Genomic DNA, 25,792 nt, shown 5'->3' on the forward strand with positions numbered 1-25,792 from the left:
GTACTCACCACTTCCTTTGTTACTGGTAGCTTCCAGAAAATTGCTGATGCTGGATCTGAAGAGTTTTTTTTAGGCAGACAAGCATTATATATTATGCAGATGCAGACAGTGGCAGATGAAAGGGGAGTCTGGATTTCTCTCTCCACAAACATTACAGAGAAAGAGCAAGACAATTAGGTCAACTACAGCCCCAAGGTGCTGAGCTGGGGAGTGGACGTGGAGAGAGAGGAGAGGCAGATAAGGAGAGAGATCAAGACAGAGAGAGACACACACATTACAATAAACAGGAGAGAGAGACAGAGAAACAGAAACTTAGAGAGAGAGATTGAGCAGAAAGAGTAAAAAAGAAAGAAAGGAAGAAAAGAGAGAGACAGGAGTGTATGTGTGTGTGTGAGAGAGAGGGAAGTCAATATCTTCATTCTCTCAGAGTAGGCTTTTGATCTTCCAGCGTTTCCCTTCAAAGCTTCCCTGACCTTTTCCTCAATGGAAATCCCTTTAGGGACATTCTCCATGGCTGACTCCATGGGGGTTCAACCCCAACCTCACCCCCACAATCCCTGTTGCCAAAGCCTAAGCCCCAGGCCCAAGAATCATTATTTATCTCCCCAATTTACCTCAGATTTCAAGATTCAAGATTTGTCACGTGCATAAGTGACAGTGCCACAGAGTAGTGCAACAATACAATACGTTTTAAAATAGAATAAAATAAAATAAAATAGAAGTGCTAAAAACATATACTGATTTTCAGGCATATGTAACGTTTCTCAAACAGTTGTATACCCAAGTCATTTTCTTGAATATGCAGTGTCTTCCTCTGAGCCTCCTCTATTAACTTGGGGCTATGAGCTTATTGTCGATGTTTAGCTGTGCATTTAATGTTCCTTTTGTCATCATACACTCAGTGTTGGCGCTTCCCTTACAAAAGGAGAAATGACTCTCCACATGGAATCAAGCAACAAAGGAATGCTCAGAGTGAATCCTTTGAAGTTCAGAAAGATTTATTTCATATAAACCAGCACTCTCTTTTGAAAGAAATATGGCACCAAATGGGTATCTGATGAAAGCAGTACTTCAATGTGAATCATATCATCAAATCATCATCTGTTTTCTTTTGGGGGTGTTGGTGTACAACAACAAAGGGAAACAGTCAAAGATGGTCTTTGTTTTGGATAATTGAGCATATGATCTTTGTAAAAGGCATACCTAATAGCATCAATTTTGTTGAAAAAATCAGTTGGACTCTTGTGTCTCTGGGCTGTATACTCCACAAACAGTGCAGAGCCCTCCACTTCCTCCTAGTCTGTGCCGGTGCCCCCCTCTCTCCTGTCTATCTTTGTCTGTCTGTTTGTGTGTGTGGGCGTGGCCAGGCTCCGGTTCCCTGTTCACGTCATCATCTCCACCTGCTCGTTCTGCTCACCTGTTGGTCAACTGCTCATCACCTCGCTGTATTTAAACCCCGGCTTCCCATCCGCTCTTCGCCAGATCGATGTTTGTCGTTTCCAAGTTAGTCTCATTCTCGGCTGCTTAGTCTCATATTGATCCTTAAGTCCTAGTGTTTTAGTTCTCAGTCTGATCATTATCTCTTTATGCTCCAGGACCTCGACCCGGTTATCCACCTGTCTGTCTGTCAGCCTGCCTGCCTGCCTGCCTGCCCGCACTACCCACCTGCCCTGCCTGCCCAACCTGCCCTACATGCCCCGCTTGCCCTGTCTGTCTGCCTGCCTGCCTGCCTGCCCTACCTGCCTGCCTGCCCTACCCCGTTTGCCACTCCACCCTGCTTTTTTCATTCCCTGCTATTCCCTCATTAAATACCCTATTATTTTATATTTGTGTCCTGACTGTGTTCTGCGCCTGGGTTCATTAGCTCTGACCTTAGCAATAGCAGGGTGGGGATGTTTGTGTAAGGAGGAAGTTGGGTAATACATGACAAAGTATGTCTAAACTAATATAAACCCTGGTAGGCTTCCAGGCTTAGAGGGCTTTTAGATGGGGGGATAGAGAGGAAGGATGGGGGCCATGAAAACATTTGTACAGATGTGAGCTCCTGTTGAGAGAATGCAGCACAGACTTTCTTTCTCTCTCTTTCTCTCTCTCTCTTCTTCTCCCTCTTTCTCTTTCTCTCCCTGGCCCTCTCCTTCTCTCCCTCCCTCCCTCTCCCTGGCCCTCTCTCTCTTTCTCTCCCTCTCCCTCTCCCTCCCTTCCTCAGATATACTGTATCTGTGTTTTGTTTTCTGAGAAGGCAAGGTGGGCCATCATGTACACATGTATCATTCACTCAGTGAACAATAAAGGTGTGTAAAAACTCTAAACTCTTTAGTTCCCTCTCCCTCACCCTCTCTCTCTCTCTCTCTTACTCTCCCTATCTCGGCCTCTTTCACACACAAATTAGCCAGCTGTCTCTATCTCTCCCTCTCCTCCCTTTCTCTTCTTGGTGTGAAGTATCTTGGGGTTAATATCAATCTACCTCTCGCAGCAGGAGGGGATGTAATAAACTCTGGTTTATCATTCAGTGCACAAATACAGTAGAAGTACACACTCCACTTTGAACACAGTTTTGCAAGGGGGAGGCCTCATGCAGTATTTACACAACCCACTGTGAGTTCCAGTAAACACAATTTTCCAGGAATTCCTTGTCTCACATGTTTGTGTGTGTGTGTGTGTGTGCCTGTGCCTGTGCCTGTGCCTGTGCCTGTGCCTGTGCCTGTGCCTGTGCCGGTCCGTGTGTGCTTTCTGAATGGAGGTTGGTATTGGGACGCTAATCTATCTGTGGACTCACTAATCAATCGATTGATCAATTAAGTATCAGGGAGAAATTAAAACCAGCAGACTGCAGCCCTCATGATTTGAGTTGTGCACCCAGGCTGTATATCCGGCAACTAGGACATTCTCTCTGTCCACCCAGGCTGTATATCCTGCAGCTAGGACATTCCAACCCAACCCCAACCCCATTCAACCATGGGTGGGAAGTCTTATCTCTAGTCTAGAGTACATGTAGACTGTATGTTCTTTCATATCTACATTCATGACTTGAGGCCAGGTCTTAGTTGCAGATGAGATTGGTCTCATGACTCTAGACAGTCACTTCCTGTCTTTGTGTAAGGATGTGAAAGCACTTCTCACGTCTCACATGATTTGCAGGTCAACTGGGGTGCCTGTGTGTGCGTGTGTGCGTGTGTGCGTGTGTGTGTGTGTGTGTGTGTGTGTGTGTGTGTGTGTGTGTGCCTGTGTGTGTACATCCCGCTAAGTTGTCCTCAGTTGTCCCCGTCTTGCGTCATTCACTCCCCCTCACAGATCAGACTTGGTAGTTTAAAGCAATAGCTCCATCTAGTTTCTCCCAAATTGCCTACACTCATCAATATCCTGTCTATTCTGTGGGATCGGAGAATAAGGTCGGGAATAAGGTCGGAAGGGAGAGAGCAACCATCTGGATTGAGATGCAAAACTGCTCGCTGTCCGACTCCGACAGAAAGACTCTCCTCTCAGAGACTTGTGTTGTAACATGAGTATGCTTTATTTGAGCATGCTCTATTTGACAGCACTCTATTTGTGAGTGTAATGATGTATGTACTGAGTAGGACTCTCCTGTGGTGTTGTGGTGCATGATAAGCTGAGGCCACAGAGTAATGTTCAGCTGGAGTTCAAACCAGGCTCAGTCAATAGAGAAACAGGGAAGAGGGGAGTTTCCTGGAAACACAGATAAAGAAAAGACCCTCAGCATGTTGTTTGTGTTTTCTCCAATCAGTGTTCCTCCACTCGGCCAGGAGTTGGCCCCCTGCCATATCACACCCAGACCCAGACCCAGACCCAGACCCAGTGCTCTGGGCTTTCCTGTTGTCAAAACACTGGGCATAGGAAGGAGGGTGGCAGAGGGTTCCCATACAAATATCAACATGTATAACTTTTATGTAATCAGCAGTTGTGCTAATACTCATGTCTCCCTCTCTCTCTCTCTCTCTCTCTCTCTCTCTCTCTCCCTCTCTCTCTCTCTCTCATTCTCTCTCTCATTCTCTCTCTCTCTTTCTCTCTCTCTCTCTCTCTCTCTTATAGGCTTAAGTGCAGCTAAGCTGTTGAAGGAGAGTGGGCTGAGTCCTGTGGTTCTGGAAGCCAGAGATCGGGTTGGCGGACGGACCTTTACCGTACGGGTAAGACCTCCAACTGACCAGGAGTCCGGTTCCAAGCATTTCAACATGTCAGTTGAAATGAGGTTCTCCAGAACCAAGAATGTCCACCCCACTGAACCAGGAGGTTTATTGGATATTCTGAGAGCACTTTTGAAGAAAACATGCTTCAATGAATGATCTATAATGTATCTGTTTTACTATGTTCTTGTATGTATATGTCTTTGATGTCCACCCCTTCTCTCTTTACCTCTCTTTTGCCCAGAACAAGGAGACTACGTATGTGGACCTGGGCGGGGCCTATGTCGGGCCCACTCAGAACCGCATCTTCCGATTGGCCAAAGAGTATGGAATCAAAACCTACAAGGTCAATGAGGAGGAGAACCTGGTGCAGTATGTCAAGGTGAGAGAGTGTGTTTTGTATGGTTTGTGGTGGGAGTGACATGGGTAGGGGTGGAGAATCAACACTAAACACACATGTCCAGGATGGAAGAACACCCTAGTTGATTAGGGCTGTGACAGCCATGGAATTTTGGGTCGGTCGGTTGTCATGCAATGCTCGGTTGTCATGCAGATAATCATTATAACCGTCATAACCGTTTCACAACGGAGACACAACTCTAACGCATGACAGAGACAGAATTACCTTGTGGTCGACTGCTGTTGCTATTACTGACTAACTACATCCTAACTACATTTGAATACATCCAAAGTTTTTAAGAAGATCTAATTATTAATTAAACAGAAAGCAATAACATCAGGCATAAAATAAAGTGCATACATATTTAACAAAAGTGCCTGCCATATGAATGCATGGAACAGAAATATTGCTTTTTAATAAATAGGCATACATCACATAATAAAATAACAGACAACTGCTGCTTGATAAATAGATAAAATAAATAAAATTACAAATACAAAAGACACGCTAAGCCTACCGTAGTCAGTACAAATAGACTGTTGTGCATGTCCTTTTAAAATAACAGGCTAAAAGAGCAGAATAATGTGCAATTTAATAGCAAAATAGGCAAACTATAAGAACTATTATTCGGCCTCTGTTACGAATCAGAGCTAGTGAACCCAAATGCAGAACACAGAGTCGGGACACAGGTATAAAATAATAGACTATTTAATGAAGGAATTGGGGGAAGTGGAAGGCAGGGTAGACTGGGCACGCAGGTAGGCAGGGCAGGCAGGTAATCAGACAGGCAGAGGTCGGGCAGGCAGACGTGTAGTCAGACAGGCAGGGGTCAGGCAGGCAGACGTGTAGTCAGACAGGCAGGGGTCGGGCAGGCAGACGGGTAATCAGACAGGCAGGGGTCAGGCAGGCAGACGTGTAATCAGACAGGCAGGGGTCGGGCAGGCAGACGGGTAGTCAGACAGGCAGGGGTCAATACACGGGTAGACAGTTCTAGGGAAGGCAGATAATCCGACAAGGGTTAGGCAGAAGCACTGTCCAGAAAACACTCGTAGATCCGAAACCAGGAATCAACAGACTAGAAATGCTAGGACATATAGGTAGGAAGCACTATGATGAACTGGCGGGGAATGAATGAAAAAACAGAGTATAAATCACAGAAGGGTAATGAAGGATGAAGGGTGATTCCTTTAAGTTCAGTGCCAGGAACACAAGCATATTTACGTTGTCTGGCTTGAGGCAAGACCGGAAAGGGCTAACAATGTTCCTCACTGTACTAAAGACTCTCTGAGGCTGTGCTCGTAGTGCAAATACACATGTATTTTCTTGCAAGTTTAGCCATCAAAGAAAGCAACCATGGTTGTCGCGCCAGGGGATCATCAGTGGAGTCCAGCGACTCTTCTTGTCTGTCTAAGATGACAGTTGTTTTGCTTTATTCAGGCCTACCTCCTCCCCTCCCCTGCATCTAGAGCACTAGCTAGTGGGAGCTTCAAAGATATAGCGCATTTCTTGAGGGACAGAGCGTGCACAACTATCTCTCCCTCAAAATATGAAACAGATATATAAACGGATTATTGTAGCGAAACAATTGTTAATATTAATAGTTTTACACTCATGCTATTAGGTAAAGTATATCTACAAAAAAAAAAGATTTTAAAAATCTAATGTAATCTAATGTATTTCAACGGTTATGACGGTCATTTTTTTTTTGTTTCACGGCCGTCCTCGTGTAACCCTGTAACTGCCAGTAACCGCGCAACCGTCACAGCTCTATAGTTGATTATCAAATCAAATCAAATCAAACTTTAGTTATATAGCGCCTTTCGTGCAAAATACAAGGTGCTTACAATATAATGAAAATACAACAATACAATGAAAATACAACAATACAGTGAAAATAAACAGTAATATAAGGAAATGATAGTATAGGAAATAAGAAACATGGTAGAACAGAGAGACCAGTGTAGCACAGTAGAAGAGGGTAGATTAAAATAAAATGGATTAAGATAAATGGTATGTCTTAAGATTTCTTTTAAAGGTGTTTACAGATTGTGACGCCCTCAGCTCCTCCGGCAGGCTGTTCCAGAGGCGAGGACCATAGACACTGAATGCCACCTCCCCATAGTTCTTTGTCCTCATCCAGGGAACAACTAAAAGGCCAGTGCCAGAGGACCTGAGTGATCTAGAGGGAGCATATATTAAAAGCATGTCTGAGTGATATTCAGTTGCTAGTCCATTGAGTGATTTGAACACCAATAAAAGGATCTTAAAATCTATTCTAAAACTGACAGGCAACACGGATGTGTGTTCTTCTTCTGGTCTTGGTCAGTACACATGCTGCTGCATTCTGAATGATCTGTAGCTTATTTATAGCTTCCTTAGGTAGACCAAGGGCATTGCCGTAATCAAGCCTGCTAGTGATAAAAGCATAGAGAGAAACGGTTGCACTTAGTATCTCTCTCTGGACCTTTGCTCCGATAATTAAAATCTCTGCTTTATGTTAAGAAATTATTATAAGAAATGATATGACATCCACAAGTTGAAAAGATCAATGCATTGAACCAGTTTATCAATAGGGCTGATGTCATTGGGTGATAAAGAGATGTACAGTTGTGTATCATCGGCATAGCTATGAAAATTAATCCTGTGTTCTCTGATACTTCCCAGTGGAGTATATAGAAACTGAACAACACAGGTCCCAGAATGGAGCCTTGAGGAAACCCACATGTTATGCTAGTGTTAGCCAAGGAGTGGTCACCAATGGAGACAAAATAGTTTCTGGCGGACAGATACGTTTTAAACCAATTTAAAACTGAGCCAGAGAGGCCAACACACTTCTGTAGTCTGTTAACAAGGATGTCATGATCGACTGTATCAAAAGCAGCGCTTACGTCTAAAAGTACTAATATTGAGAGTTTCTTGTCATCCATGTTCACTCTCAGGTCATTTACAACTTTAACTAGCGCTGTCTCAGTGCTGTGTTGAGGACGAAAGCCAGATTGAAACTTCTCAAATATACAGCTGAAATGTAAGGTAATCGTTTAGCTGTTTAAATACTAATTGCTCAAGAATTTTACTTAAAAAAGAAAGGTTTGAAATTGGCCTAAATTTGTTTAGCACTGAAGGATCTAGGTCACTTTTCAGTGCCAGGGGGAAAATACCAGTCATCAAGGAGTGATTTACAATCACTAGCACTTCATCCACTAGACAATTAAAAACAGTCTTATAAAAGGGTGTGGGGATAGGGTGAAGTGAGCAGGTGGAGGGTTTTAATTGCATTACTTAATTCCTGAGCATTTATTTATCAACAGCAGCAAAATCATTCATAGCAGTTTTAGGCAGAGGGATAATGTCCAAAGACAGGGGCACACGCACATTCAGTACAACATGGTTTAGATCTGTGATGGAAATCTTTCAGTGAACAACAATAAACGATTTTTGGTCTCAGTTGAGAGTTTCAATGCATATAGAAAGTATTATACAACGTTGGTCAGCTGGATCAGCATTCCTTCACCAACAGTGTGGATTCAGATACTGATGCTGTGGCTGAGGAGAGGACCGTCCTTAACTCCAATGCTTGTACGTCATAGGTCTAGGGGTAAACATATCTTGTACCTGTTTGCTGATAAAGAAGCTGGGAAAGAAGCGTAGGCGTTGTGAGCTACTATCTCAAACCTCAGCCTGCAGTTAGGAGTGTTCCAAGGTCACATAACGTCTTTGATACAAGAGAAGGAGCAGTCGGTTTTGGTTCTTCCTCAGTCACATAATTACAAATAATTAATCTTCTTAAGTTTGGCTGGTGCTATAGTGTCAATGGTAGTCTTCAGCTTATTATTAAAATTGTTGACTAAATCATCATAAGAGGAAGGAAGGATCTGTGGGGGTATGTTATTAATATGATTTATGACATTTTCAGCAACTTCAGAGGTAAGATAATGTTTCCTAACAACCTGCTCAGGACCAAAGCTAGGTGATGATATGAATGCAGAGAAAAAAATACAGTAGTGGTCTGAGATTGCCAAGTCAATTACAGAAGATACATCAATCCTTAGACCATGAGTAATAATTAGATCCAACGTATGACCGCGGTTGTGAGTCGGGCCATTAACATGTTGAATAAAATCCATCGAGCTCAACACATTTAGGAACCCAGAGGCTTTAGAGTCGGCCGCATTATCCACATGTAGATTAAAATCACCTATGACCATAATATTGTCATAATTGGTACTGACAATAGACAAAGTCATCTAAAAAGATAGGACACTGTTTAGGGTCGTCTATATATTGTTTTAACAAGCACAGGGGGTTGGGATTTTAACAGTATAGCATGATGTTGAAATGAGCAAAAATCACCAATAGGGATATTTCTACAGTTTAGGGCGTCAGCAAATATAGAGGCACTCCCACCGCCTTTTTTACCATGCCTTGTAGAATGCCCAAAACTATAGCATGGAGGGGACGTCCCAATAAGAGCAGCAGGTCCGTCGCTATTTAACGAGGTTTCTGTTAAAAACATGCTGCCAATTTTATGTTCAGATATGAGTTTGTTAATAACAAAAGTCTTATTGGTTAGTGATCGAACATTGAGAAGTGCCATATCCATTTTTCCCCCATCCAGTCTTTCTTAGTGCAGGACGTGGAACATTTAATGGGATGGAGATCAGATTACTTGCAGTTATACCACAAGTAGTATAGGCCCCTTGTAGTGACCATGACAGACTGTAGTAACCATACAAGGTAACTGATTTAATTTACTTTGTTCTATTGGCATGGGTGATGTGATTACCTTGTGGGGGCATGGACTTTCTCAGTCAACTATGACAGTGTGTAGGATGCCAAAGTCCATGTTTGCAGAGAGAAAATGTGCACCAGTGCAGTTGGGATGGAGTCCATCTCTCTTATAGTATTCACTACGGTTCCAGAAGAGGTTGAAATTGTCAATGAAGTGAATTCCAAGGGTTGCGCACTCTGCCTTGAGCCAGTTGTGGAGAGAGAGAAGCCTGGTGAAGCGGCCGTAGCCACATCCAAGAGTTGGAATTGGACCAGAAATCAGGCTCCTTTTACCTGTGGACAGGAGAGTAGCCAGGAGATGTCTGAAATCCCCCTTTAACATCTCAGACTGCTGCTTCCTGGTGTCATTCGACCCAACATGCACAATGAGCCTGGTGTACTCCGGGTGGTGTTGTAGTGCTGTGGGTAGCTGTTCCAGGATGTCTGACACACAGGCTCCAGAAAAACAGTAGGTGTGGCCCCCCCCTCATTCTAATATCCCTCACGATGGAGCTCCTGAGGACAATGGTCGATGGGGGAGGGTGGTCTGGCTGAGATGAACCAGGTGGATTGCGAGATCTGTAGGATCTGCTGGACTGAGGATGTCGGGATCTGGTTGTGTATGGGCTGGATGTAGACGCAGCTGGAGCAACAGACATAGGGACAGTAGACACCGGGGCAGGAGCAGGAACAACAGGGGCCACAGTCGTGGAGCTGGACACTGGAGGGGCAGCTGAGGCATCAGGAAAACCAGCAGGAGGTGCAGGCTGGGTGGCCTGAGAAGTATGTAACTGCTCCAGACCATGGAACTTATTGCTGAGGTGAAGGACTTCTACAGGAGCGGGAGGCAGTGACTGTCTGCCTTTACACTGTCCTCGTGAGGTGGTGTTCCAGGCCCCAGAGGAACGCCTTCTGTGATGTTTATTTCCCCAAGCAACAATCCAGGGCTCTGGGGCAGAGGGAGTAGAGCAGTGCAGGTTCTTTGGTTTAGCCCCCAGGCTGGGCCAGGGTTCTTCCAGGGGGACTGGTAGAGCTTTCACTATTTCTGGCTCTCAGATGGTGGTACTGCCAAGCCAGGGGAGAGTGATGTCATTTTCAGCCAGCCTTGATGTTGCTAAGGCAACCATCAAATCAATGTGCTGCTCATCTTCCTTGATCTGGTGCAGGGTTGAAATTCGCCCCTCCAGCTCAGCGATCCTCTGACTCAGGTGGAGGCAGTTGTTGCATCCGGGTAGAGAGGGGAGCGGAGGCATGGTGCAGACTTGTTTCCAAGCCACGTGTACGCAGCAAACCAGAGCAAGCCAGTCTTTACATGTGTGTTCTGTACTGGGCCTGAAGGCCTGCTCACACTGTGGCTCTGCCAGACCAATACCGGACGTGTCTGTCATAGACCCACTTACTACAGCACATGGCAAAATGTGTTTCCCTGAAACACTCTGACCTTGGGTGTTTGTTCTGGTCAGTATTGACCGCTTCCACCAGATAACGCTGCTTCCTGCTCTGGCTTTCTCATGATCTAATGCACAGGAACTGCATGTCTGTTTCCCAACGTCACTATTTGGTCATGCTCGAAAGGTCAAATATGGCTAAACATGACCTTAACCCTCACCCCTAATCTTACCCTTACCCTTACCTCTCTGACCCTATATTGAGAACCAACATCTCATGTACTTATCAGACTATACTAGCAGTTCTGTTCTTTCTAGCATGGCCATCTAGTGAGTACTCTTAGTGACATGATGTCCCTAACCTAGCCCCTCCCCAGCATTAGAGATGGGCACTAGCTCCTGGAGATGCTGATCTCCGCCTGGAGGAGTTCTCTAATGTGGTTTCCCCTCCTCTGAGTGGCTAAGACGAGAGGGAGAAGGAGAGGTTGAAGCCATCCCCCCTTTCTCTCTTCCTCTCTTCACTTCCCTCCCTATCGTATTAGGGCAGCTGCACCACTGTCCTTACCACACGCATGCTTCTCCTACTTATTAGATTAGCCCTCGGCCATGTACCCTCGCCAACCTGCTTTCCATACTGTAAATCACTGGCCTCCCTGAACTAGTTACTGTGGCAGTCCTTTTCCTGGTTCCCTGTGTCTTATCTTGATGTGTATCCAGTGGCAGTCATACAGTATGCTGAAACCCTTATATACTTATATACTGTATATATTGACTTTGTACATGCACTACCCACACACACACAAACACACATACACACACACTTAATTAGCGTGGCTGTCTTTTGTAATCCAGGCAGGTTAAAAGAGACCAAATGTCATATAGTGAAAGCAGTTAGCAGCACAGCAGCATGTCCAATCTAGTGGGTACATGATGAGAATACTGACAGTGTTTGGCAACACTTTCCCTGTTGGAATCAGAGTACACAGATGCCATACCCCATTCTTAAGCCGCTTTCAGACAATCAGGCCGTACCAACACACACACACACACACACACACACACACACACACACACACACACACACACACACACACACACACACACACCCGGGGTTGTTTGTGTGAAATATTGGACCAAGCTATCTGATCGGACTAGAGGTGAATAGAGCATCTTTTCAATGCGTTCATTATTGAGTTCTATTCTTCAAATATAAGAACTTGAAAACATGAGGATTGGCTCTAAAATGTCTTGCTTTAATAATACCTTACTGTAATATTGGGCTTTAGTTATCATGTACCCCCGCGCGCGGGCGCACACACACACACACACACACACACACACACACACACACACACAACAATCATAAGTGGATGAGACATGTTTAGAATGCAGCGGAGTGTTCATGTGGATGATGTCAGAGGGTTCTGTGACTCTTTGACCTACAGTAGAACAACCCTCTGGCACACCAGCCTACCCTGCTCTACTGGGCATGCCCAGATCGACTACAGGTCATGGCTAGGTCTCGGGTCTGATAAACATGGTTGCTTCTGATTGACTGCTTTGCAGGGTAGTGGACATCAGAGCGCTGGCTTGGGCCTCTAACTCAAACACATTCAGTATTCAGCCTATTGAGAGGGTTCAGTGCTCTCGTCATGACACCCTCTGTTCTAACACTGTATTGTTATTGACATAGGTTATTTCAGCAGACCAGTGCTTGGAAGAGGCGCCACCAGGGTGCGGATTTACGTAGATAGCAGTTGCAAAATGTGTCTGCATGTGTCTGTGGGACAGTGTGTGTCTGTCTTTGTGTCTGTGCACATACACTTTGCTCTAACTATTTGTGTTTGTGTGCAAGTGCAGTGAACCCTCGTAAAAATGCACTGAGAGTGTCCAATTCATGCCTGCCATATACAGTATGAGTTCAACAGAGTTGTTTATTGTAGGTGGTTATCTCAGATGTCGTATGCAGCCTTGGTCAGGCCCTGGATCCTTTCGTAAATGCCATGGGAGCCCTTGACTGAGTGTGTCTCCTTAGCTACTATCTCTCCAAGATCCTCTCCATGTGCCACACACACACACACATACATACACACACACACACACACACACACACACACACACACACTTTCCTCCCTCATAGCTTCCTGGCAGGTTTCCATGGCAGCATGCCTCATCAAACACGCTCGCCCAGTATCAGTGTCTCTGTGTGTGTATGTGTGTGTGTGTGTGTGTGTGTGTGTGTGTGTGTGTGTGTGTGTGTGTGTGTGTTGTCTGTTGTCTGTTGTCTGTTGTCTGTGTGTGCTGCTGCCACTACACCAATGCAACCCCCCAGATTCTCCAGTACCTCAGTTCAGTCCTGTGGCAGTGTTGTCATGAATAGGTACCAATTAGCCTTGGGACACTGCATGTACATAATCATATCGCTTTTCTAACATATGCCCTCTCCATTAACCTATGGGACATAACATAACAACAGATGTCACAAGCACATATTTAGTGTTTCTTTATGATGGGGTTTTTATTTTAGTTATTTTTTTGATGGGAGTAATTAAGTGACATGATCTTTATGAGGAAAAGGGTTGTCTGCCAGCAGAGTATTAGAAACAAATTAGAGAGAGAGAAAGATGAGTATAAACACAACTGCTGACTACATCAAGATGATACCTGTTGATATACACTCACTGAACACTTTATTAGGAACACCTGTACACCTTCTCATGGTGGAGGTGGTGTAATGGAGTGGGGAATGTTTTCTTGGCACACTTTGGGGCCATTAATACCAATCAATCGTCACTTGAATGCCGCACCCTATTTGAGTATTGTTGCTGACCATGTGCATCCCTTCATGGCCACAATTTACCCATCTTCTAATGGCTACTTCCAGCACGATAATGCACCATGTCACAAAGCAAAAGTCGTGTCAAACTTGTTTCATGAACATGACAATGAGTTCAGTGTTCTTCAGTGGCCTTCTCAGTCACCGGATCAGAATCCAATAGAACACCTTTGGGATGTGGTAGAATGGGAGATTCACAGCTTGAAAGTGCACCTGAAAAATCTGCAGGAAATGCATGATGCAATCATGTCATCATGGACCAGAATCTCAAAGGAATCTTTCCAACATCTTGTGGAATCAATGCCACAAAGAATTGAGGCTGTTTAGAGAGCAAGGAGAGGCCCTACCCAGGATTAGTATAGTGTTCCTAATAAAGTTCTCTGTGAGTGTATGTATGGGAGCCCTCTGCCACCCTCCTTCCCATGCCCAGTGAGAGAGAGAGAGAGAGAGAGAGAGAAAGAAAGAAAGACTGGCACAGTGGACACAGAGACAGGCCAACATCACTCTGTCAGCAACAACAGCAGCCACTGTGAAGAAGGCTCTAAACCAGCCTCGCTAACAGGGGTATGAATGATAGCTTTTGATTTTGCTGCCTTTGGTTCCTCCAGCAGAGTACTAACAGCCTTCTGCACGTAGAATAATGTGATTATTGTGTTACTAGCTATGTTGTTGTTCATTGTCACTTACTGTTGTGTACCCTGAGTATAAGTAGCTTTGGATTATAAGGTTTTGAGCCAAAGGTAATTCAAATGAAATAGGGGGCTCAAAATGGCCCTTAAGTACGAAGAGCAAGTGATAACTAACTGTAAAAAGAAAAGTGCTGTTCATAAACATGCTTATACCAGTCAAAGAAAGTCTTTCATTGAATTAGGACTTTTGAACTGCCCTGCACTGAGATTGCACTTAATGTGTACCTAGAGTATTGGACTGTCCTGACAGGTAACTCTGCCTCATTGCTGCTACACTGGACAGCAGCCAGAGTTAGCCAATAAGGGTCCACACGTTTGCCAAGCCATTGTATAATTAGGGTTAGCATCCAAGCAAGCCGCGTGGCTAATCAGCTTTCCTACAGCAGGCACTAATCCAAAAGGCTAGGCCTTGTTTCCCCTATCAGCAAACTGCTCCCCTCAACTGCCGGCCCCTGCTACCTCAGCACTAGATTTAATAATGACAAATTGCTTTCAAAACTTTTGAAAAAAGCTAATCTGAGAAATTTGCTATCAAACATTGAGAAATAGCACAAGGCTTGGATGTTGTTCCATCATTAATCAGACAGATCTGTTTGACAATTAAACTCCAAAACTGTTCAACACTGTTAATATTGGTTATTTGCTCAGTGGGTTGAAACCAAGCACAGAAGCTTGGTTTCCCCAATAGAGTTAAATTAGTAGGCCAAACATTCCCAAAGAAACATCCCATGGTGGGTTGACCAGCAGCCATGTTGGATGTACCATGGAATGTTTGTTAATTGATGTCTACTACATCAACTCTCAGAATTTTCTGCACATTAAACAATGGCAAAATATACATACAGTACACCATATTGGTTGGATTCTGGAAAATCCCATAGATTCTAATGTATCTTTCTGCTTATTTTAAATCTAGTCTCCCCTTTCTGAGGTTAATTTGCTGCTCAGTGGCGATGTCACAACAGATTCTGCCATGCGTCCACTCCTCTCCTCGCCTTGCCTTGCCTCTCCTCTCCTCTCCACCATCTCCTTTCCTCACTGTGCATTCACTTCACTTCCATCACCATGGAGACAGACCTGTTGCTCCAGAGCGTTGGGCAATCCTGAGCTCTGTGGCTAATGCATCCTCAGACACTCAGTTTGTCCTTCTTCTCTCCCTGTCCCTTTGTGTCTGTTTTTGCAGTATCACGCTGCCTTGTTGTAGGCAATTACAGATGTACTCCAAGACTGTGTGTGTATCATCTTCTGCAGAGTCACTAAATGTACATTGTAGCCCCCTGCCCTCTCTCTCAGTCAGTTCAGAGGTTTCTGTGTTTGTGCATGACCCCTGAAGGCCTCTGTGTAAGGCTGGGGCTCAAGTAGAGTAGTGCACGCTGTGCTTCTCACCTTTTCTGGGGACAGAGTGAGCACACACACCTGTCGTCAAGGACATTTAATAACCCTCACCTTGTCATTATGTCGTTAGAGGCTGGTGGTTTATAGGAGTTTGATGTTTAATGGACCTTCACACAAACCCATTTACCTGGCAAGCAGTTACGCTACCGCAACCTGTGCCCGTACGCACACTCATGCATGCGCACACATACAGTACACAAACACTTTCCCCCCCCATCGGAAATGACTAAAAAAGCACAGTCACAGCTCACACAGGCTTGTATCTCAAATTACAGTTGGCCAGTGAATACAGCCATGATTATAAGACAGACTATGGTTCTCTTGCTCAGTGGCTCAGACACAGATATTACATTTTCATGACATTCTCTGTCATTATGATGTCCGGGAGGCGACATATTGTAACCTTGATTGACCCTATCCAACCACCATATTTATAAACCTGTAGTTACTGTAGTTGAGAAATCGTGTGTGCGTGAGATTAAGTGAACGAGGTACTGTATACTTGACAATATTATCAACTCTGCTGAATCTGCAATCAACTGCTATCTTTGATCTGTAGTAAAACATTAAGCGAGCCGCATTTCGAAATCCAGTCTCTAGATCAGCCAGGAATTGCCTAAGAATTCCCTTGTGGAGAGGTTTAAATCTGTCCAGATTCTCACCTCATCATGACGAAGCACTTTCAGGTTTCAGCTATCAGCTGTCTGTGCTGTGGGAATATGGAAGTCGTACAATGTGAACTCAGTTGAACTACAGTATACACTTCACCATTCTTTGTGGTGCAGGAAATTAGAAGAACATTTGCTGTGTCAATCACACTAGACTCACCTGAACAAGTCACCTGAACAAGTCATGCAAACGCAATGTCAACACACACGGTGATGATGATGATGATGATGATGTTGATGATGAAGATGATGATGTCTAACCCTGCCTTGCTGTGTGTTTTACAGGGGAAGTCCTACCCATTCAAGGGCTCATTCCCGACCATGTGGAACCCCTTTGCCCTGATGGACTTCAACAACCTGTTTAGGAAGATGGATGAGATGGGCTCAGAGGTAAGGCCAGTGTCTCTCTCTCTGTGTACTGCAGGAGCAGGAGGGCAGCTCTGGGTTAGAGTAGTGATGCCTCACTGAGTGGGGGGGTGGGGGGGGACAGAGGGTGAAACAGAGAGTCATGAATAGGGAACCAACCTCTCGCTCAAGCCATTCTGTTTCTATGTTCCAGATCCCTAGAGAGGCTCCGTGGAGAGCTCCCCATGCTGAGGAGTGGGATAAGATGACCATGAAGCAGCTCTTTGACACACTCTGCTGGACCAGGTAAAGCGTAAAACACTCACATTTTCTCTATGACTAGGCTGGGTACTATAGACGTCTACAAGACTTAATATGCCCCCTGCCCCCGCCTCTTTATCTTCTCCAGTTCCACTCGGCGGTTTGCCACGCTGTTCCTGAACGTGAATGTGACCTCTGAACCCCATGAGGTGTCGGCTCTCTGGTTTCTCTGGTACATCAAGCAGTGTGGGGGAACCATGAGGATCTTCTCTACCACCAACGGAGGACAGGTGCACTGTCTCTCTTTGTCTGCCTGCCTGTCTGTTTGTCGGTCTGTCTCTCTTTCTCTGTCTTGCCGTAGATTTCCCCAAATCCCCCCTGCATAATTATTTCCCCCACAAAGGCTGGTTCTGGGAAGTGAGGGGCAGCCCGTTCTTCTAGTTTACTTTGGAACACTGAGTGCTCCAGTTTCCTAGGTTACAGAGGAAGGGGTAGGGGATTAGGGGATGTTGTCGAGAGTTCTAAAGCATTTTCTGATTGAACTCCACCTCCTCATACACAAACCACTGTGTGTGAACAATACTGATGTTTTTGATGGTCTTTGCTAAATCGAGAGTTTAAAAAAAACATTTGTTCCCAAATTACTGGGTTTTTAAAACAGTGTCAAAATGAATTCTGTCACTCCAAAAACCTTCGCTATCTGTTCAACTCCAACTTGCTATGTCCTCGAGAACAAGGATTGTTCTCTGCTCTCTGAGTTGAACATGAACCAATTTAGTTTTTTCTTGCCATTGTGAATTTTGTACCATGCAGACTGGCAGTTATATTTGGCCCAATGTCACAGTCTAATGCACTCAATGACAAAATGACCTTTCCAATACCTCCTCTCACTCTCCATCCATCCATCTCCCTCTCCTGCTACCAGCAGGCATGTAGGGAGGGGGGGTGCGAGTCCGAGGTGTTCACCTTACTCCATCTCGCAGTACGCTGCTCTCCCTCACTATATGCGATCACCTTGACATAGGCGCCTGCTAGACTTTAGAGCAGATTTGGATGAGTTGGGATTGATATACCGACAAATATATGCAACATTCTCGTGATCACAGCTGTTTATAGGCCTTTTTATTGTCATGTACCTGAGACCCGATCGTTTTATGCTGTTCACTCACACTGACCACTACGTTATTCTCCCATCAAAAGTCACCAGAATTGCTTGTTTAACAGGTGACAACATTTTAGGCAGCACCCCCTTAAGAAATATACTTCCTACGTCCCTGGCTACCAGAGCTCTAGGGTTTCTCACTACGCAGCAGTCTTGCTCTGGATTTATTTATCCATTCTATTCTACTGTAATTTTTACTCCATAATCTTACTCCATTTTGGCTGCTACTATTGTATGAAATGTGTTATACAAACAAAGTTTTCTACGTTGAAGTCATTCAGAAAGGGCCACAGGTCACAGTCCACTTATACATAGTTGACCTCAGGAATCATCAATCACCTAACTCTGGGGGATTGAGTCTCTCCTAGAATGAGGCTAGAATGTGTTTTTTGGAAGTCAGAAGGGAGCAGCTAAGCTACCATCTCTCATAGGGTGTAACTCAGTCTCATAAATATTGTTATCATGTTAGTGGAAGATTTGTGCTAACATTGCACAATGTTTGTTGGGCAGACTTTCTTGTTAGGACTTCATCTTATATGGAGGGAGGTTTGGGTTTGCACAGAACCAACATCAGGTCATATTTTGTTAACAACATGATGTGTTTGGGTTGAGTGTGGAGGTTGCTGTCTCTTACCCCATGACTTCTTCGCCCTGACCCCCTGCTATCTCATGCCCCCTACAGGAGAGGAAGTTTGTGGGTGGCTCCAGCCAGATCAGTGAGTGTATGGCCAAGGAGCTGGGCGAGCGTGTCAAGCTGGAGTCACCGGTTTATAGGATCGACCAGTCCGGGGACATGGTTGTGGTCGAAACAATCAACAAGGAAACATACACGGTGAGTGATCTCTGTTATGTCTACTAGAGACATTCTGTTACCTGATGTCAACAACATCACTGTGAAACACCAGCTAATATTGACCGTCTACTACCCTGGAGAAATCCAGTTCCTCCAGAATGAGAGCAGAATGGGTCAGAAACAATTGTGTAGCAACAGCTAATATTAACTGTTGGTGACCCTCATGGATTCAACACACACTTCTGTATGTCTGATTTTAGGTTGTTCCCATGCTGCCATCTAGAGGTTATCTGTTGATTTTGCATGACACCTTGTAAGATAGATAGATAGATAGATAGATAGGTACTTTATTTATCCCCAAGGGGAAAGTAAGGCGTTACAGCAGCTCACATCACAAACAACAACAACAAAATTAAAGTGCCAATAGAAAAAAAAAATTAGTCCAGGGTGACACCGGGGACAGAACCAGCTTTTCTAATAAGCTTGTTCAGCCTCTTGGTGTCACCTTCCTTGATGCTGCCCCCCCAGCATACCACCGCGTACAGCACTGCGCTAGCCACCACTGACTGTTAGAACATGTTCAGCAGAGTCCTGCACACACTAGGACCTGAGCCTCCTCAGGACATAAAGCCGGCTCTGGCCCCTCTTGTACAGGACATCTGTGTTACCAGTCCAGTCCAGTTTATTGTCCAGGTGCACCCCCAGGTACTTGTAGCTCTGGACCACCTCCACGTTCTAGTCCTCCTAAAGTCCATCACCATCTACTTTGTCTTGCTGATGTTGAGTAGCAGGTGGTTCTGCTCACACCACTCATCAAAACTGTCCAGTGCTCTGTACTTGGTCTCCTGGCCTCCACTGACACATCCCACAATAGCAGAATCATCCGAGAACTTCTGCAGATGGCAAGTATCTGTGTTGTGCCTGAAGTCCGAGGTATAGAGGGTGAAGAGGAAGGGAGCCAGAACTGTCCGCTGGGAGGCTCCAGTGCTGCTCACCACCCAGTCTGACACACATCCCTGCAGCCAAACAAACTGTGGCCTGTTGGTCAGGTAGTTTGTAATCCAGGAAACAATGGGGGAGTCCACCTGCATCCTCAGCAGCTTATCCGCAAGTAGTAAGGGCTGTATGGTGTTAAATGCACTGGAGAAGTCAAAGAACATGACCCTCACCGTGCTGCCAGCCTTATCTAAATGGGAGTGAGCTCTGTGTAGCAGGTAGATGATGGCATCATCCACACCAATGTCTGCCTGGTATGCAAACTGCAGGGGGTCCAAGAATGTCTTACCAGGGGCCTCATGTATGCTAGCACCAGTCTTTCCATGGTCTTCATGATGTGGGATGTCAAGGCTACCGGTCTATAGTCATTCAGAACACTGGGGGAAGCTCCATGTTATAGCTAGGGGCTGCTTTCTAGAAGTCCTAGAACACTTAAAGAATTCAACCATAGAGCCCATAGAGTTATCACTGAGCTAGTGTGTGTGTGTGTGTGTTCGTGTGTGTGTTTGTGTGTGTGTGTGTGTTCTGTAAGCCAAGGGGGATTGTTGTCAGTAAGCTGGTCCTCATCTCTCTACCCTGGCTACATCCTCTTTCTATGCTAAAGCTCATTAACCCTGTCCCAGAGCTGCTTAGCCCAGAGGAGACGCCATGAAGCCTGTCTCCAGGTAGACACCAAACACTGGAATAGTCAGCACAGCCTCAGGGACACTTCTTAATGGACACTTGTAGATCTGAATGAACAGGATGGGTGTCAGCAAAATTGGGCATATGATCAACTTTACCTTTGTGTTTTTCTTTCTCCCAGGCCAAATATGTGATCGTGGCTACCCCGCCTGCTCTGAACCTGAAGATGCACTTTAAACCTGAGCTGCCCCCCCTCAGAAACCAGCTCATCCACCGCGTCCCAATGGGCTCTGTCATCAAGTGCATGGTCTACTACAGAGAGAACTTCTGGAGGAAGAAGGGTAAGGATGAGGGGAGGGGGGGAGAGAGGGAGGGAGGGGATGAGAAGAAGTTATATTTTTAAGTTAATTTAACAGTGAGCTGTCACTGATAAGTGTAATTGTCTGTGTGTCTCAGGGTTGTGTGGTACTATGGTGATCGAGGAGGAAGAGGCCCCCATTGGCCTGACTCTGGATGACACAAAGCCTGATGGAACTATACCCGCCATTATGGGGTAAATATAGGGCTCTGTGTTTCCTAAAGCTCCATAGAGTTACACATAGAGAATGAGCAACTGGAGTTTGCTTCGTGGTTTTAACTGTGCTCTGCTTGTTTATCTATTTCAGATTCATCCTCGCCCGCAAGTGCAGGAAACTAGCAGGACTGACCAAAGAAGAGAGGTAAATTCTCATTTTGCTTCCATGGTTGTTCCTTTGATCCAGAGAGACGGTGTGATCCTGACCCTGAGCTCTAGTCCTCTCCCCTCACCCCACAACCCAACCCATCAGTATAACAAGCTAAAAAACAATGTTATTACTGCTCTGCAGGGTTTTAGAATAGTTGGACACTATCGTCAAAACATCACAGTAAGAGTGTATCCTCCATAACCCTTAACCTCTAAACCCCAACTGGTTCTGGCCTCCTCAGGAAGAAGAAGATCTGTGAGATCTACTCCAGAGTGCTGGGCTCAGAAGAAGCTCTGCATGTGAGTGTTGTTTAACCACATAGAACCACTACCACCACTGCACCAAGCCATAGCCCTGTTACTACTCTAGTTAGTTAGACCCATATAAATACAATGGGATTTGGAATATCTGCTCTATTTCATTATTTCTATGCCTGCCATAGGTTTGATGTAGCCATTGTGATGTCACATTGATGGATCAAATGTATTGATTTTTCTTTCTCTCTCTCTCTCTCTCTCTCTCTCTCTCTCTCTCTCTCTTAGCCTGTTCACTATGAGGAGAAGAACTGGTGTGAGGAGGAGTATTCTGGGGGCTGCTACACTGCCTACTTCCCCCCAGGTATTCTCACCCAGTACGGCAAGTAAGTGTCACACACACACGCACACACACACACAGATATACACTCACCGAACACATTATTAGGAACACTATACTAATACTGGGTAGGGCCTCCCTTTGCTCTCAAACCGCCTCAATTCTTCGTGGCATTGATTCCACAAGATGTTGGAAACATTCCTTTGAGATTCTGGTCCATGATTGCATCTCGCAATACCTGCAGATTTTTCAGGTGCACTTTCAAGCTGTGAATCTCCCGTTCTACCACATCCCAAAGGTGTTCTATTGGATTCAGATCCGGTGACTGGGAAGGCCACTGAAGAACACTGAACTCATTGTCATGTTCATGACACCAGTGTGAGATTACTTTTGCTTTGTGACATGGTGCATTACCATGCTGGAAGTAGCCATTAGAAGATGGGTAAATTGTGGCCATGAAGGGATGCACATGGTCAGCAACAATACTCAAATAGGCTGTGACATTCAAGCGATGATTGATTGGTATTAACGGGCCCAAAGTGTGCCAAGAAAACATTCCCCACACCATTACACCACCTCCACCATGAGAAGGTGTACAGGTGTTCCTAATAAAGTGTTTAGTGAGTGTACATACACACACACACAAGTGCACACACACACACACACACACACACACACACACACACACACACACACACACACAAATGTGTGTTCATTTCCTGTGCCACTGACCACTCCCTCCTCCCTTCTCTCCCTCCCCCTTCTCCCCCCCCTCTCTGTACTGTAGGGTTCTGAGAGAGCCGGTTGGCAGGCTGTACTTTGCTGGGACAGAGACCGCCACAGAGTGGAGTGGCTACATGGAGGGAGCCGTCCAGGCTGGCGAGAGAGCTGCCAGAGAGGTGAGGGGGTCACAGTAAACTTTCACAGCATTTAATCCCAACTCAGCCCCTTAACCCTACTCTTATACATGTATGCAGTCCTAATTCAATCTTCCCAAAATTGTGAACTTTCCATCCAGCACGATGCTTATGAAACTGTATCCACACCCCAAGATGTCTGTGTCCCCAGCCCCTCCATGTGTGCTTTGTATGAAATGATGTCCTCTGTTTCAGATCCTGTGTGCAATGGGCAAAATCCGCAAAGATCAAATCTGGAAATCTGAGCCTGAGTCTGTGGTAAGGAAAAACATCTAGATTTACAGTATGTTACCAATGTAAGGCTACCATGAAGTAACACGTGAACTTCCCCCTTCTTCGAGTGCAAATCTCACTGTGAAATGAATAAAATGGAATGAATGAAAATATACAATATCTAAAAGCAGACTAAGACACACCTTCCCCCTCTTTCTGCCGCCCTCCAACAGGAAGTGCCAGCCCTACCGTTCATCACCACCTTCTGGGAGCGGAACCTTCCGTCAGTGGGCGGGTTCCTCAAGTTCATGGGTGTTTCCTCCCTCCTGTCTGTTGCCACGGCAGCCGGCGTGCTGGCCTATAAGAAGGGGCTCCTCCCCCGGAGTTAAACATAAGCCCTTCTCACACACCCCTCATCCTCCTCTCCTGCATCTCTAGAGGGTAGATCTCAAATGACACCCTAATCCCCTTCGCCGTAGGAGCCCTAAAGTAGTGCACTACTGTAGAGTGGGAATAAGGTGTCATATGTGACACAGCCTGTTTTGTTAATTATAGGCCATTTGTTAAAGACTGTTCAGCTCACCTATCTACCATTGTCTTAGAGACACCATCAACCTCCCTTCTCTCATGGCCACTTCATACATGCAACTGATAACTGTTAGTATGTTGATAATGCTAACATTAGTTAAGACATGTCTAGGCACCTCAGAGTTAGGGGTGGATGATTTGAGTGGATCTGTGGTGAAAGTGAAGAAAGAGAAGAGAGAGAGAAAAGAGGGAGAGAGAGAGAGAGAGAGAAAGAGAGAGAGATGCTCTCTGGAGTCAAAGAGGGCTGTGTCAACAAAACCAAAATGAATCTGAGATTCAGACTTTCAAACAAATGAAGGAAGAAAAAAAATCTATTATTCAAAAAGAAAAATATTGCTTGCCCAATGATGACTTTCATTCCATAAATTGCCAATACATTCACAAATCTGTGTTGACTTTGACAACGGTCATAACTTTTCATGTGTGTGTACTGTATGTATGTGGGTGTGGGTGTGGGTGTGGGCGTGGGTGTGGGCATGTGCGTGTTTATTACCTCTGCTGATTTTAGGTGCTGATTTCATACGGCTTAGTTGCTGTAACCAGCTCTAAGACAAAGTTGTCATAACAGAATACCTGTCAAATAGCGAAATGAATCGTGAAAAAATGATAAGCAGAAACCTGCATCCAGAGGTGTTGTGTCTATTAAGCTGCTGTGTGTATGGTGGGTTATGGTATTCTTTGTATAGCAAACAGAAGCATTTGAATGTATATTTTATCCAGATTTGATCATGTATTTTGTTGTTGCTGTTGTTGTTTTTTTAATTGTAATCTAATCAATACATTTTAAATATGCATTTCATTTTAATTGTCTCATAGCTGACTTACAAGGCTCATAAACGTATTCAACGTATAGGCTACATGAGAACTAAAGCCCAATATTACAGGGATTATTTTCAGGGTCTTATATTTGAAGAATAGAACTCTATAACAAACGCATTGAGTGTCAGGGCCTAGTGTTTCTATGGGACACCTTGTTTTAAAGATCAGATAGCTCCGTCCATCATTTCACTCAAGCAAACTGTGTGTGTGTGTGTGTGTGTGTGTGTGTGTGTGTGTGTGTGTGTGTGTGTGTGTGTACGCGCGTGCGCGTGTGTATGCACGTGTGCGAGAGAGTGTGTGGGAAGCTCATTAAGACTATGGAAAGATGTTAATTGTACACATCTATTTTCATGCTCTCAATGCTAAACAGTAGTTTACAGTTTACAGTTTTTTCTTCAGATATACTTCTTCACCCCTGCAAATATGTATTCAACATTAAATTCTCAGCATAGTTTTAATCAAGCAAAATGAAACCTTTTCTCAGTATTTGGTGGAAGGAAAGGCTATCCTCAGAACATGTAAGTGAATGCATAGATAAAACACATAGATACAGTAGATAATCTTCTAGTTCATTCACTAAACAAGAGAGGGAACATGTAAGCCTGTCTGATTTGAAGTAGCACTGTACTGTAGGTACATTGGGTGGATCATGGTGTTGTCGTTCCAAAGACACGTGCGTCGTGAGTGTCGTCTGTTGTGCCTTAATGGAAGTCGTGCTGTTTGTCATTTCTCAAGTGCCTGTGTGACGATGACACTCTTCACCCCTCTCTCGATGTCCCCTGTCTGCACTGGAGATGAGAGGTGAAAGAGTCATTCTTACATTCTGGCCATGCTAGAAAAGAAGGAAATATTGTGCTTTCTAATCACAAATGTGATCCTAATAACTAACCCTCATTAAACCTTACTCCTGATGAGTCTTGGCCAGTGAGACCACTGTATGTACTTCATTGGTTCATTGGTTCTGATGATTTGGCCACAGTCATCCGTCCTAGCAAGGCCATGTCTAGTGACTCCTGTGTAGTTCATGGTTTGTCCTCACAAAACAATATACCAGAGTGCTTTTAGTAACTCAGCTCTTCAAGTCTTTTGGATCTGCTGATTTGAATGGGTACAAGACATGTCCACCCGTATCCAGTACAAAGCCATATCCACAAATATTAACTATATTGATTAGTGTCATTTTAATGTAGAACCTTTTGAATACATTGGCCACAGGGCAAACCTGAAGGTAATTTTCTTCAGTTTTATTCATTTTAATTATTTCATTGTTTGTTTGTGACTCTTAAGTCTTGGCCCATTTACTGACTGTTTTCTAGGCTTGAGTTTGTCTCTAAAAAAAACTAAAAAAACATCCTACAATACAAAACATATTGTAATAGTAATAACACCAGCGGTGTTAAGGCGGTGGACAGCTTTGTAAAGCCCCCCATCTCCAGTGGAGCTAGATGTTATGTAAAGTGATTGCTGTGCTCT

General features: G+C 44.7%; 1 protein-coding gene across 1 annotated transcript in view; it reads left to right on the forward strand.

Annotated features, from left to right (window-relative positions):
- Window positions 1-24,299, forward strand: part of mao (monoamine oxidase) — a 32,663-nt gene extending 8,364 nt beyond the window's left edge. The window contains exons 2-15 of the mRNA XM_083681294.1: window positions 4,048-4,142; window positions 4,384-4,521; window positions 16,568-16,672; window positions 16,842-16,933; window positions 17,037-17,178; window positions 18,733-18,882; window positions 20,645-20,804; window positions 20,920-21,016; window positions 21,129-21,182; window positions 21,430-21,487; window positions 21,731-21,828; window positions 22,570-22,681; window positions 22,895-22,957; window positions 23,146-24,299. Of these exons, the coding sequence (XP_083537420.1) occupies window positions 4,048-4,142; window positions 4,384-4,521; window positions 16,568-16,672; window positions 16,842-16,933; window positions 17,037-17,178; window positions 18,733-18,882; window positions 20,645-20,804; window positions 20,920-21,016; window positions 21,129-21,182; window positions 21,430-21,487; window positions 21,731-21,828; window positions 22,570-22,681; window positions 22,895-22,957; window positions 23,146-23,301 (1,520 nt within the window). The 3' untranslated portion in view covers window positions 23,302-24,299. The remainder of the gene's footprint in view (window positions 1-4,047; window positions 4,143-4,383; window positions 4,522-16,567; window positions 16,673-16,841; window positions 16,934-17,036; window positions 17,179-18,732; window positions 18,883-20,644; window positions 20,805-20,919; window positions 21,017-21,128; window positions 21,183-21,429; window positions 21,488-21,730; window positions 21,829-22,569; window positions 22,682-22,894; window positions 22,958-23,145) is intronic.
- The last annotated feature ends 1,493 nt before the right edge of the window (window positions 24,300-25,792 follow it).

Source organism: Argentina silus (genome assembly GCF_951799395.1).
Source record: "Argentina silus genome assembly, chromosome: 12".
NCBI classification, from domain to species: domain Eukaryota; kingdom Metazoa; phylum Chordata; class Actinopteri; order Argentiniformes; family Argentinidae; genus Argentina; species Argentina silus.